This window comes from Hippichthys cyanospilos, chromosome 5 (assembly GCF_059441005.1).
Source record: "Hippichthys cyanospilos isolate Australia breed blue-spotted pipefish chromosome 5, RoL_Hcya_1.0, whole genome shotgun sequence".
Lineage (NCBI taxonomy): Eukaryota > Metazoa > Chordata > Actinopteri > Syngnathiformes > Syngnathidae > Hippichthys > Hippichthys cyanospilos.
Genome location: NC_142373.1, coordinates 24,911,793 through 24,925,587, shown reverse-complemented (window position 1 = coordinate 24,925,587; position 13,795 = coordinate 24,911,793). Strand labels below are relative to the sequence as shown.

The 13,795-nt window shown below is 40.0% G+C and overlaps 3 protein-coding genes across 3 annotated transcripts in view; all 3 read right to left on the bottom strand.

Moving 5' to 3' along the window:
- Positions 1-479: 479 nt before the first annotated feature.
- On the bottom strand, positions 480-1,810 carry LOC148424089 (gamma-crystallin M2-like). Its single transcript, XM_088414519.1, has 3 exons — positions 1,668-1,810; positions 1,354-1,596; positions 480-817 (listed from the first exon to the last, which is right to left on the bottom strand). Exons 1-3 carry the CDS (start codon positions 1,674-1,676, stop codon positions 545-547), a joined length of 525 nt encoding a protein of 174 aa, XP_088270645.1. The 5' UTR covers positions 1,677-1,810; the 3' UTR covers positions 480-544.
- Positions 1,811-4,130: 2,320 nt separating this feature from the next.
- Positions 4,131-8,549, bottom strand: LOC148424088 (uncharacterized protein C2orf80-like). The gene is made up of 8 exons (XM_088415208.1): positions 8,405-8,549; positions 8,252-8,333; positions 7,368-7,450; positions 6,249-6,342; positions 5,942-6,019; positions 5,771-5,858; positions 4,857-4,972; positions 4,131-4,657 (listed from the first exon to the last, which is right to left on the bottom strand). The coding sequence occupies exons 1-8, from the start codon at positions 8,443-8,445 to the stop codon at positions 4,628-4,630; spliced, it is 612 nt and encodes a 203-aa protein (XP_088271334.1). The 5' UTR covers positions 8,446-8,549; the 3' UTR covers positions 4,131-4,627.
- Positions 8,550-8,701: 152 nt separating this feature from the next.
- LOC148424087 (uncharacterized) overlaps positions 8,702-13,795 on the bottom strand; it is an 11,486-nt gene continuing 6,392 nt past the window's right edge. Inside the window, exons 7-9 of the mRNA XM_088415206.1 lie at positions 11,508-13,795; positions 9,058-9,172; positions 8,702-8,973 (exon numbers count right to left, since the gene is read on the bottom strand). The exon at positions 11,508-13,795 is cut by the window's right edge and continues 25 nt beyond it. Coding sequence (XP_088271332.1) covers positions 8,865-8,973; positions 9,058-9,172; positions 11,508-13,795 — 2,512 coding nt within the window. The 3' untranslated portion in view covers positions 8,702-8,864. The remainder of the gene's footprint in view (positions 8,974-9,057; positions 9,173-11,507) is intronic.

The following is a 13,795-nucleotide window of genomic DNA, read 5'->3' as shown; positions in this document are numbered from 1 at the left end:
ACATGATGTATCGCTAAATAAATAATCAATGATGGGTCAGTTGTAAGGCTTTACAATATAGGTCCAAAGTGTGAAAACACTTTTAATTTCACATAAACTTAAACACATTAAGAGGTCCGAAAATTCAAAGTATTAATTTTTGATTATGCACATTATGCATCATCCTCATCATAAATTTGACTGAGAAAATTCCAGGATGTGCAAAGTTGTTGTCTCGGTTAAAAGGTGCCTACTTTGAATGATCTCAAATCTAAAACATATTTTTGGTTTGAATGATATTTTTAATCAGTAAGTGATTGCTTACATATTGCTCCCTTGTCTGGATTATTTCAGTCTTAATTTACAATGTAGGAAAAAAAAATGACAAAAGATTGATTTGAAGAAGTTGTTGTATATCCAATGACTGTAAAAAAATAAATGAAGAAAAAATCCTCACAAACACACAATGCGTGTCAAGCAGAAATCAACTACAAGGCCGGTTAAAAATCTGACATCTTTAATAAACAATGCGTTTGATATTTACAGCAAGGCTTTCAGTTGATGGCTAAAATTCGGTGACCCTCCTGAAGGAGCCGACAATGGCGCAGGTGGCGCACCAGTCGCGGTACCTCCGGAACTCGCCAGGCCTCAAGAAGTACTGGCGCCCTCGAAAATTGGGGTACTCGTAGAAGATCCAGTAGCCATTCATGACGTTACAGGAGTAGATATGGCGGTGGTGGAAGCGGTCGGACACACAGGCACAGTCGTCCATGAACTCCATCATGTGACCGCCGAAGTCGGGCTTCTCATAGATACGCAATCTGTACGAGCCTCGGTACTGCGGGATCACATCAGAAGGGACAACTGGGTTTGCGAGGGCTCAAAATTTTAGGTCATGGTCATTGGAAGAAGGGAAACTGAATGAATGACTGCTCTTTACTTTAAGCAGAGACACCACAAATGGAATCATAGACATTGTAATGAACGGCCAAGGTTTTAGGAAAACTAGAAAGCAGAGGCAGACTCATCCACATAGAAATGATTCATTCTTAGGTACAAATAGCAACGGTGGATTTGTACGCATTGGAATCGTGAGAGGCCGAAACCAAAATTTTAGAAATGAGTGGTCTCCGATTTAAAAACTGAAAAGGACAATCGTGTGCATAGGAATGTCACGTCTAGCTTTTAGATTTGGAAACCAGAGGCCAATTCACAGACACCGGAATGATCACGCTAAACTTTTAAAGACGGAATCTGTAACAATGAAGATCGAAACCAACACGTCTACTCTCCAAGCCCTACGAAGTTCAAAATGATTGGCCTAAGCTTCACGAACAGATTGAAAGTCAGAACTACAAGTATTCCGACCCTTACTGCGGGAATCATCCTGCATGAGCGGATGCAGCTGCTGAAACCCATCCATCTCTGATAGTCGGGATAGTCTCCCCTCCTCATGAAGTACTGGTGGCCCATGAAGTTGGCTCGCTCATAGATCATGAAGCAGCCGCTCTCCACCCTGATGGAGTTGCAGCGGTTAAAGAAGGAGTGAAGGTCCGTGCAGTCGTTGCTGCACTCATAGCTGCGACCCTGGAAGTTCTTGTCCTCGTAGAAGATGATCTGTCGGGAGATGGGAGTGATGACCAACAAAGAAGCCATGTGCGGTTTGATGCGAGCCGTGCGGAGCCTACCTTGCCCATGGTGTCTCTTGGAGAGATTTCTCATGTTTCCAGGGCTTTATATAGCACCTCCACACAAACACAGCATTGTTATTCAAATGCTCTGCCAGTTATAAATGAACAGTACTGGCACATGTTCGCCTTTTTGTCGTACCATGGCATGGGGTGAGAAATATAGATTTGTATTTGACACAAAAAGAGAATAAATAATTAACAGGGTTCGACGTTGATGGACAAAGGAAAGGACTAGTATGGTATCCACACATCCTGTGGACAATAGCAGCGGAACAATATGGAAAAGCGCTGTTCACGCCTAATGTGTTGCATAACAGTGCAGAGAGCCACTCGCTGGGCACACTGCAGGAACATCACGTATGTTAATAAACAGGATGCCAAGGATTCTATGAGGTTTCTAAAATATATGCGCTTTTGTTTTATTTAAACAGTCTGGGTAAGTTGAAGTAGTAGCTTGGTCCATCTTGATGAACTACAATTCTATATACACAGAACATTTCGTAGAAACCACCTCAAAACGATTGGTAGCTAAATCAAAGCAAACAAACAAAAGCAAAGCAAAAAAGTCATTTATCAATGAAAAAAAAATCTGCTCAATGTTTTACACCTTTTTCTAAAAGTGAAAATGTTTAAGATATTGTGCTTGGGTTACAGATTGTTTGTTGATTTAATGTTTGTTTTTCAGCATCAGACAACAGCCAAAAACGTTTCTAGTTTAACCCTTGTGCAGTATTTTGATCATTTTTGGGTCATTTTCTTCAACATGATTCTCGCAGTATTTTAGCCCAGGGATGGCACACTCCTGGTTGTGTTATAACTAAGTTGTTTGTGCCATGTTGACCTTTGATGTGCTACCACCATCTGGATGAAATTTCAGCTCCCTAGTGTCTTCTTTCAATGTTTTCTCTTTGAAGTGAAATGCTTTTGATGTAAGGATCAAAGGATTGGACCAAATACTCCACAAAAGTATTATATTATAGAACATTATATATTACATATATTATATTATAGTAGTAATATAAGGATTTGATTTTTTTTGGCACTTTTTTTTCTCTTTCAGACTAACCTGTCACCTGTATAAAACCTGTAAAAGTGTAAAGTTAATGTAAGATAAACTGGCTGATTTAATGGTGCAACAGCTTGCTTCGTGTATTCTAATTGCTAATTTTCCGGCTTATTCGTTAGTGCAACAGCTTTGCTTCATGTACTATAACTGTTACTTTTTCAGACACCACAGCGCCTCCTTATCTCATATGTGTGTGTGTCTGTGTGTGTGTGTGTGTGTGTGTGTGTTAAAAACAATATCAAGGTCAAGGCCTGAATCACAAGTTATCTGCAAGTTCTGCCACGGTGCACAATGCTCATGTTGTGTGACGGTTGGAATGTGAGACCCCCACACCTCAATAACAGTTTTTAATAAAAAGACTGCAGTCCGAAAACTCAGAGAGAGAAAGAGCAACAAGGCTGACATGGTCACGCTCTCTTTCGAGCTCTCCCCACTGCAGTGGTAAAACTTAATCTGACTCCTGTGTTGTTATTTACACCTCTCCTTGGGTCATTTGTGGGGTATCGAGCCCACTTCAAACCCAACAGTTAACATTTGTTGAAAGTTGATTTCAGGCATACATATACAACGCAATCTTTAGTCTTTTCGAGGGGAAATTATTACAAAAAATAATTGAGATGCACCGGACAACGTGCCTGTTGTATATATATATTTGCAAGGAACATCCAATCTTATAAAAACAACAAGAACATGGTGGTTAGTATACAAGAGGATTAACAAAGGAACAAAGGCCCCTTCGGTTCAAACTTTATTCTTTGGCTCAAGGAAGGGAAAAAAAGGTGTACATCTGCTTCATAGTTATGACGCTGGATTCAAATCTGGGTTCCACCTTCTTTGCAAGGAGTTTGCACGTTCCCCGGTGCTTGTGGGCGCCTTGTATAATAAAGGAGTGCTTTGCTGCTATCTTGTGGTATATATAGGAAATTACAAACGTTTTTGTGTTTTGGCTCCATCAGTATCCTTTGCAGCAGTTTGTTTTATTACCAGCTCTCAATCTAATAATGACCAAAAACTACAATATATAGAATGGTGAATTTTTTCATTGGCTTCCTCTGAAAAGACATACAGGTATTTCATTATAAAATTGTTTACTCTTACTCTTGATATTTTTGTAGTGAAACCATTAGGAGTTGTTTGATTGGTCAGCCCCAGGGGTCCTGCTGCATTGCCTTCGAAGGACAATAGACATACCTGTGGTGGGTGGAACGGACCACCTTGTTCTTTTGTTTCAAGCAATAAACAATGCAGATTCTGGCACATTAAAGGGACAATGTGTAAGATTTAGACCGTTTTTCATTAAAAAGGAATAATTTAAATAATTCTAAAATAATTAAATATAAATTCTAAAAACGGTCTAAATCTTACACATTGTCCCTTTAATGGCAAGGGCTGTTGGGACATGTACTTCATAGAACACAACACTATACTCATAATGAAGGATCTTACCCTTTGCGTTACAATGTAACAAATGTAATGTAATGTAACCAAAAAGTTAACTGTAATGTTGCTGCTACTGCTGCCGTGTGATTTAATAGGTACCTTCTTATGAAGGTTTTGAATATTCAAAAGGCCCGGGGTTGCTGAAAGTTGGACTCTTCAGCCAATAGGGGGCCGCAGAGGACAAGAAATTTGTATTCGTCACCTGATGAGGCCAGCATCAGTGAACCTCCAATGGCCGACAGCCACATGGTGACTCCCAGGCCATCTGGGCATTTGCTAAGGAGAACTTGACCTGTGTGGTCATATTACATGTAGGACCCACGGTAGCATTGCTAAAAGATTATGACCCCCTCCATTGTTTCAGTTGTCCATCCCTGATCTGTGGTAGGTATTTAAATGTATACGGTACAACGAAAAGCCTTGTCAGTCATGCAGAGACACCGAAGACGTCTCAGCTCTCCTCATCGCCTTCACCGCCCACCTGAAGTCAAAATACAGTGGAGGTGAGCTGTGCCATCAGGTGGATATTGTGAACTTTCTAACCCTAACGCTTTCAGAAAAATCAGACCTTGCACTAGTTACATATGAAGTTATTCGCCTGATTTAGATGAGATGATCTAATCAAGTAATCTCAACAAGTGGTGGTCAGACTGACATGACTGACAAAAAGTGCTACTCACGCTGAAGAATGAGCGGGAGGAAGAGAGGGATGACGAGAATGGGGATTGAGCTGGGACTGGTCTGTTGGGAACTTCGGCTTTTGCCCTCTCAGACAGCCATCTTTTCAACTTTTGATCTGCAGAAGGAAAAAAGCGGTTTTCCCCTAAGATGGAGAATAAAATTAGGTAACAAAAAAATTAAATAAAACTCAGGTTTGACCTTGAAAGCCAAAGTTGAAACTATTAAAATGTAGTAAGTGTTGTATTTTAGTAGAAAAACTGATGATGACATAACAAGAGAAGCCAATTTAGGTAAAAAAAAGAAGAAAAACATTCTTTTGTCAGTCAGAAAACAGTTTTCTGTGGAGTGGAGAGTGCGTATGTGGCGGGCTATTAAATCAGTTACCCACAATGGAACAAAGTACCAGCTTAAAAAATATATACATTTTGTATGTAGATGGATTAAAATATGAGTTGAAAAAGAAACCTACCCAATTTGTGGGTCAATTTTACCCAACTCTCTTCTCTCAATCACTCATTTTTTGGAGTTGTGTTGTGCAAAACAACCCAAAAATCTGGGGTCAAATTTGCCTAAATATGGGGTGGGATTTTTTTTTTTTTTTTTTTTAACAGGTAATTGGTTTATTTTTGTCCTGTTTTTAGAGAGTAGACAAGCACTGTTTGAAAAAGTTACACTAAGTCCTAGCTCCACTCAACTGGAATGTAAAAGTTGACTTTATGAATGTAAGTCCATTTACCATTCAATGTATTGTATACTCGTACTTCACTATGTGTAGTCTTTAGGCCCTTTTTTGAAAAGACATCGTGTCAATTATTTAGTACACAATATTTGAAATTTGAAGGATGTCAATATGCTGTGATGCATTACCCATTTATGTATTTTGTTTGAATTCAGAACTCATCTGTGTACTCACTGTGTTTCCTGCAGTGTTGAACAGCCTTGTAAGAGCTTAGCATCGCCAGTGGATGCGAGGAGAGCGTAAATGGACAAACAATGGAGGCCTGGGGATAAAACACATGCAGTAAAATTGTCAAGGTGGTATACTGTAAGTACTGTATGTGTTCATTTGCTGCTGTAGTAGTACCTTGGAGTGCGCGTCAGGGTACGAGGCAACAGGTTTACAGCTATAAAGAGTCAGGATTTCCTCCACTGGCAGGCTGCCCTAAAGTGAGGTCAGTGGCTCAAAGTGCGAATGTTATTATAACATGAAGTCTTCTACAGTGTTAGTAATCTTTGATTGTGAGCTTTTCACATTGCTGTGCTTCAGTATGTAACATGATATATAACTTAAGGTTTGATTAAAGCATTTGTACTGAATTTATGGTGTCTCATTAGGCTCTGTGCCAGCTGTCGTTGCTATGGAGTGTGCATATGCAAATATAGTTGCTTACCATGATGATGCCAGCGAAGGATGACAGGATCATAGCCTCACGTGCCAAGCGATTACCATAAATTGGGCAGTTTCCTGGAATTGGGCGCCGCCCCCTTTGACAAATGAGGACAAAGTGAAAGTCAACTTTGTCATATTATACTTTGCGTTGTTTATATTAACACACAAATGTGCATAATCCATATCGTAGTAATTAATATTTTTTCATATTTTTCAAAAATGTTGTTTCTGGAAGATGTGATACTAAATGGGTCCAAATTAACAAGGTTTTAAAACTGATCATGCATGTAATGAGACAATACGTTTTTAAACCCTTGAAGCTCTAAATGTTTCAAACCCCAGTCAACAAAAGCCTGTGTCCATGTTGTCCAATCTTCTCTTTGTAACACACGACTCAAATGATCAGGATCATTTTGAAGCTCCTGCACAGCTCACTGGTAAGCTCATCATTTCAATCAGGTGTGTAGCTAAGACAAAGTTGGAAGCCATACAGGACACAGGCCATCATAGAAAAGAGTCTGACGCTTTTAGGCCTTAAGACAGGTGTGGCCAATTTGGACTCTCGAGAGCTCCAATCCGAGCTCCAATCCAGCCTGTTTTTGATATTTCTCTGAGCCAACACACCTGATAGGTAGGGTGGTTATCAGCTTCTGCAAAAATTACTGTTGACTTGATCATTTGAAGAAGGAGTTTTGAGTGGAAAATCTTTGCACGGACTGATTGTGGCTCGAGAGGACTGGGATTGGCCACCCCTGCTTTAACAGTTTAAATCATGCAGTGCCAGCTCTGTTAAGATCTTTGACATCTAGCCATCAGTAGGTGTGAATAAGTTCATTGCTTTGTTTTCATCTTGTTGGGTCTCTGGAGTTTCTGCTTCACATCAAGTATGAAACTGACCACAAAAAAAAAAAAAAAAAAACTAGTGAGGTAGCTAACTGGTGAGTGAGCTGGCGTGCAAAAACTAAAAAGCGTTATGTAATTTGACCTAATATTGTAAAGAAACCTTTCAATATGGTCAAGTGCATGATAATTTTAGCTGCTCTAATCTGCCAATGCAGGCATAATGTTTCTATTAAAAGTTTTAAAATTTGAAATGGTATAGCTACTGTAGATGCCTTACATTAAAACTTCTTTTTGTGTTTTCGATCCAGAATCCTCCTCCAGCCACCAAACACCGACGCTGATGGCGAGATCATAATGAGCCTAAAATATCCATAGCAGAAAAACGCATAAAAAATACAAAACTGAGCGGATGCTTCTATTGTATTAATCTCTTGTTGGACCAATAAAAAGCATGCATCTCTGTACGTGCAACGTTATGACACTAAACGCACACATGCGTTGTGTACATGTTGTAGAATATGCAGGCTTCTCAAAAAAAAAAAAATAATTGTAAGGTTTGTATCTCATTATCTCTGGAGTAACTAACAGCACATTGCGATGATGTTCTTGATTGTCTGGGGCTTCTTTGTTACATCAGTTCCTTGATGACTTACTGTGCTTAAATTCAGTTGCTGCTGTTAAGGATGGCCCAAACAGTTCTTATGTCGAAGGTGCAAGCAATTTTCTACACAGGACCAGGTAGCTTTGAAAGGTTTGGGTTTTGTTTTTTTTGGTTGTCTGATGTTTGGTTCGGTTGGATGAGCTTGAACATTATAGTGCATTATAAAAACTATTGCTGCTTTCACATTTGGCGCATTTCCATCCTGTGTCTTTACATACCACCTGTTTTGGATTTAAATTAATTCCAACTCACAGCGTTGTACAATTATCACTTCATTGGGGATATGAAGTTGAGTAAATTGGACTCTCCAATGGGCATATTACACTTTTATTCATGAAATGTGAAATGATCTAAGTACGAAGTACAGCTTCGGTGTTTAAAGCACCTTTTCCAACCGGCTCATGCAAAGATTTACAATTCAGCCTTGATCCAAATTAGGTTTGTTTGACTTTTGTGCTGATGTACATGCTAATGTAAATTCCAGGTATTTTTTTTTTTACCAAATCATCAAGCACTGTGGAGGCTCCTTTTCCTGAAGGGTCAAAAGAATTCTCTCTGATTTTCTTCCCAATGTATTCATCTCTAGAATCAGGAAAACAAAAGCATTAAAATCCACTTCTTTAACCTACTTTTTGAAACTTATATGTACTCACAAGAGAAATTCAACATTTCTTTTCAGGTACTTTGACTCCATTTTGGCAGAATCTTTTCTTAGGTCTAGACAAAGTAGCAGCAAAAACACTGCAAAACAGACTAAAAACAAAAAAATGTGTTGAATCAATACAAACAATACCACAACCTCTGCACAACAACAGTCACACTTTGTACTCACCAGTTTTACACAGCAATTAAAGAATGTTTTTCACATTACGTGTGGCAGTTTGTGTCCAGAAAGACCGAACCGAATGTAGTGACCTTCACATGGGAAACAATAGACAGCGTCTCAGGTGAACAAGCAGATCTGAATCATTTATAAACAGCCTCGAACCAACACGCATACATCACAAAAAAAGTAGTCGAGAAAAGACGTTTATGAAACATTGTAAAGATGCACTGAGGCCAAACACATTAAAGCAAAAATGAAAAAAAAAAAAAAAGAGTAAAAAGTAAAAATCAGTCTTTGCTAATGGACGCTTGTGTCATCTTCTTCTTTCGGCGGCTTTTAAAAACTGGAGAGCTTAGGAACTCGGTGTCTGTGAATTTGTCTCCACGCCGTATTTTGCTGCCCCACAAAAAAAGAAACAAAAAATGAGCATCTGATTCATCTTTTTCCAAGAATGGACCTCAAAGAAAAGTGGCCACTCACTTATGCAGAGATGGCTCCTTGTAACTGACTACACCCCTGCATCTCCTGCTTCTCCCTTGGGTCTCTTTATTGGGGTTAGCAATGGTGTTGGTCACTGACATTAAGACTTGACCTGCTGAAAAACACGACACCATTTACCCACTCACACACAGCCACTAAATGACATTACGTATATAAACACAAAGCAGACATAAACTGGACCAAAAGAATCTCATGCAGGATGATAAGGCCTCCATATTAAATGTACAATGTGTACATGTCTATCACAAATATATTTGAGTGTATGGATAATTTGACAGGTTATTGCTGCCAAACAAAAAAATACATGTCTGAAGCATTTATGTTTTAGAGAACATGAGTTCATTTAAAAATAAAGGGTCCCGTGATCAAACGTTCAAAAGACAGCCAGGCCCTTCTTGCCAAAAAAGTAAAAAAATCGGGACGGGCTGTAGCTCTCAAACGCCTACACCTATTGACTGAAATTGTTAAGATTTTGTGTTGCACTATTACTATAAACAAGATCAAAATCGACTTGATTAAACCCAGGAGGTGATTTTGGCATTGAATGACCCTATTAAAGTATTGTATCAAAGTCAAAGTCAAGTTTATTGTCAATTTCTTCACATGTGCTTAACATACAAAGGAATCGAAATTGCGTTTCTCACTATCCTCTGCGTTTTACATGTACAATAACAAAGTGCAGGTGCGCAAGACGAGACAAACCTAAAAGCTAGATACTTATCTATAGTAATGTAAAGTGCAGTATGTTTGATCTACTTTGCCTAGTGTTGCTAAACTAACAACTAAAACTAAAAACTAAATACAAAAAAACAGGTATGGCAAGAGTACCCCAAGACAAGACATAAGTAGCAGCATATGACAGGACAATCCAACAGTACGAGACAAAGCAGGACAACTCTGGCTGTGGTTGTCCCAGTTGTGTGCAAATGAGGTAGTTGTTATAGTTCTACGTGTAATCGCTAGTGCAATAGAAGTATAATTATAAATAAACATGGCAGCAGCGAGTCTGTGCAAATTTTGTATATTTTGATTCAGATTTTTGATTCAGACGTCTTTAGGTGTGATAGGGTGTGTGAATGGCTGTTCTTCTCTGTGTGCCCTGCAGTTGGCTGGCAATCAGTTCACGGTGTCCCCCACCTACTGCCCGAAGTCAAATGGGATAGGCACCAGTAATCCTGCGACCCTACTGAGAGGCGGCTCTAGAAAATGGAGGTCTGAATGGGATATTCGATTGGGTTATTAAAATGCAAAGGCTAGTCCTATTTACCCAAATAGTTCAAAAAGGGACATTTAGAGCTATAATTTTAATTAGAACTCCACTGATATGGATTTAATGAGGCCAACACTAATGCTGATTTTTGGAAGATAAAAATACCTATTGCCAATTAATCGGCTGATTTGCTTAGAAATGTATAAAGAATAAAATATAATTATTGATACAGATCTGTGCATCAATACACATCACTGGCTTGCTGGTGCCTATCCCAGCCATCTCCTGGCAATGGGTGGGAGACACCCTGAACTGGTTGCCAGCCAGTTGCAGGAAACACAGGGACTAACAATCGTTCAAACACCCAATCACACCTAAAGGCGATGTAGAGTGTCCTATACACCTACCTACCTTGCATGTTTTTGTAATGTAGGAGGAAACCGGAGTACACAGAACCCATACAGGCATGGGGAAAGCATGCAAACCTCACAGAGGAAGGCCAGGTCCGCGAGGCAGACGTGCTGACCAGTCTGCTACCGAGACGCCCTGCTGATCTTTTTGCCCGTAAAAATTAAGATTTGCTTTGTTTTGAATGACAGGGCGATGGAATCTTTACCTTATCAACAAATTGCATGATTTATACTTAAAGGTACTGACACCAAGTTCAGAATGTACCCCACTTACTACCCAAAAATTGCTGGGATAAGCTAGGCATGCCCGCAACCAAAATGGGATGGGTGGATAGATGGATGGAATACAGGGACAGTATGTATAAAAAAAAAAACAATGACACCAATGACACCTACTTGTATACAACTGCCATAAATGGTGAGGGAAGCTAAATTTAAAATAATCTGCAAATATCGGCCATTTGGCCAATTATTTTAGCTAATGTTTGAAGGGCCATAATTGACAATTAATGGACCGACTTTTTAATCATTTTAATTCTTGCTCACGCTTTTCAAACTGTCAAAATCTGATACCGACCCATGTCAGGTCAATGAGTATTGTATATTTTGATTCAGATTTTTGATTCAGACGTCTTTAGGTGTGATAGGGTGTGTGAATGGCTGTTCTTCTCTGTGTGCCCTGCAGTTGGCTACTCATTGAAAAAAAATGTTAAGTGAATGAACAGCCTCCTGAAACAGATTGCTTCAGCTCTAAGGATCAACTGCAAAAAAAAAAAGTTCATATTGCCTACATTTCATCATTGACTAACCTGGGGAAGAGACAGGAATGATCGACGCGGTGGTCTCCATCGTTTGTTGCTCCTTTGAAGCGCGTTGTTCAGGAGTGCAAGTTAAAGAGCCTGGCTCAGTGTCAGCAACAGAAAAGTTCAACCATGGGGGAATCTCATCAGTGATCAGGTCACCCAGTTGATGATGAGCTGCTGTAACTTCATTTGAATCCGCAGCCACCTCTTTCGACAATGTTATGTCATTAATAGGACACATTTTCGGCTGGGAAACGACAAATGTCTGTCTCAGATTTGTGGTGCTTTTGTCTTGTGGAGACCCTTTGAATAACTTTCGGCATCGTTTAGAATTCCTAAGCACCCTGGACCTTGACTTGAATACATCATTATCTTCACCTTGTTGATCATGATCATTCAAGAATGCTAACTCAAAAGATAAAGGAGAATCATTGGGATTTGGAAGTGTCATTGAGACATTCCTGCATTGTGTCTTTTTCCTGCTGGATTTGCTTGAGACCTCTTTTCGAGCTTTTTTAGGCTTTTGAAACTCATAACCTGCAGTCGAGAATTCTTCCAATGGCAATACGTTGCCTTGGTTCTCACCGCCATGCAAGTCCACTCGAAGGCTTTCTTGTTCCAGAGGACGCTTGCAAGAACTCGGCATTGCCGTGACAGAACCTCCATCTTTGGTGGTTCTTGCTTTCAAGGATTCTTCTATCTCACAGTCCTTATCGGAGTCCCTATCCTTTGACAAGAGTTCTGTTTTTTCTCTGATTGGTGCGGTCTGATCATCAGATATAACAAAGGTGTCCCTGCACCTTGACTGGGAATGTGTCATTGAGTCATTCCTGCGTTGTGATTTTTTCCTGCTGGATTTGCTTGAGACCTCTTTCCGAGCTTTGTTAGGCTTTTGAAACTCATAGCCTGAAGTTGAGAATTCTTCCAAAGGCAGTATGTTGTCTTGGTTCTCACCGCCATACAAGTCCACTTGAAGGCTTTCTTGTTCCAGAGGACGCTTGCAGGAACTTGGCATTGCCATGACAGAACCTCCATCTTTGGTGGCTCTTGCTTTCAAGGATTTTTCTATCTCACAGTCCTTATCGGAGTCCTTGTCTTTTAACGAGAGTTCTGTTTTTTCTGTAATTGGTGTGGTCTGCTCATCAGATATAACAAAGGTGTCCCTGCACCTTGACTGGGCATGTCCTTGTGACCTTGTGGAAGACTCAGTTTTAAATAGTGATTCATATCCTCCGGTGGGATGATTTGGTTCCTCTAACTCTACAGTTTGTAAACTGTCTGTTCCTTCAATGTTGTCAACTGTGAACCCTGGATTCTCATGAGGTGGCAACACTGAAGTCATTCTAGTGATTGAGGGCTTCCCTTGACTCTGTTTCCTGGACTTCCTAAATGTGATGTTTGAACATTCTTTTTCGGATGATTTTTTCTCTAAGAGTAACTTTTCATTCTCAGTATGTTTAGAGTAAAGGATGTCTTGACCTGTGAGGTAATCATCTAAAGCAGGACAGACGAACTCATCAGACTCCATCATTGATTTAGCAGATTTAACATTTTGATGACTGCCAACTCTGGATTTTGCCCTTTTGGGAATGCGCGATCTGCTCATATTTTGAGACTTATCTTTGGGATTCTTGTTAAAACCTGCCGGTGCCTGGTCTTCTGTGTTAGAGGTGGTGCTACAAGGTTCGGACTGTGTCTCTTTAACACTTGAGTATGCCCCATCCACACCTTGTGAGATGTTTACATGACTTGATGTAATTGCATTATGTTTTTTCTTCGTATTGCTTTTTGATTTCTGTAGTGTTTTTTTCTCTGTGAAAGGTTGAATGATAATTTCCTCATTATTACTTTGGGGCATCTCTATTGTTGTATTCAAGCCCACTGTGTTCTCTTGCGCGACGCCGACCAAATCACAAGGAGCAATGACCTCAGCAGAAGGAGCCATTGAGGAGGAGGAGCCACAAGATGTTGGGCTGCTGTTGGACTGTGTCTCTTTAACACTTGAGTATGCCCCATCCACACCCTGTGAGATGTTTACAAGACTTGATGTAATTGCATTATGTTTTTTCTTCTTCTTGCATTTTGATTTCTGTAGTGTTTTTTCCTCTGTTTTGACCTCAACAGAAGGAGCCGTTGAGGAGGATGAGCCACAAGATGTTGGGCTGCTCAGTGGACATGGCGAAGGGTTGCTATCATGACTGGACTGAGTGAACTTGGCTGACAGCCTACTCCTTTCCTCCCTTGAGCTGCTAAACTGGTGAGCTGCCTCCATTTGGAATTTCTGCTGAATTGAA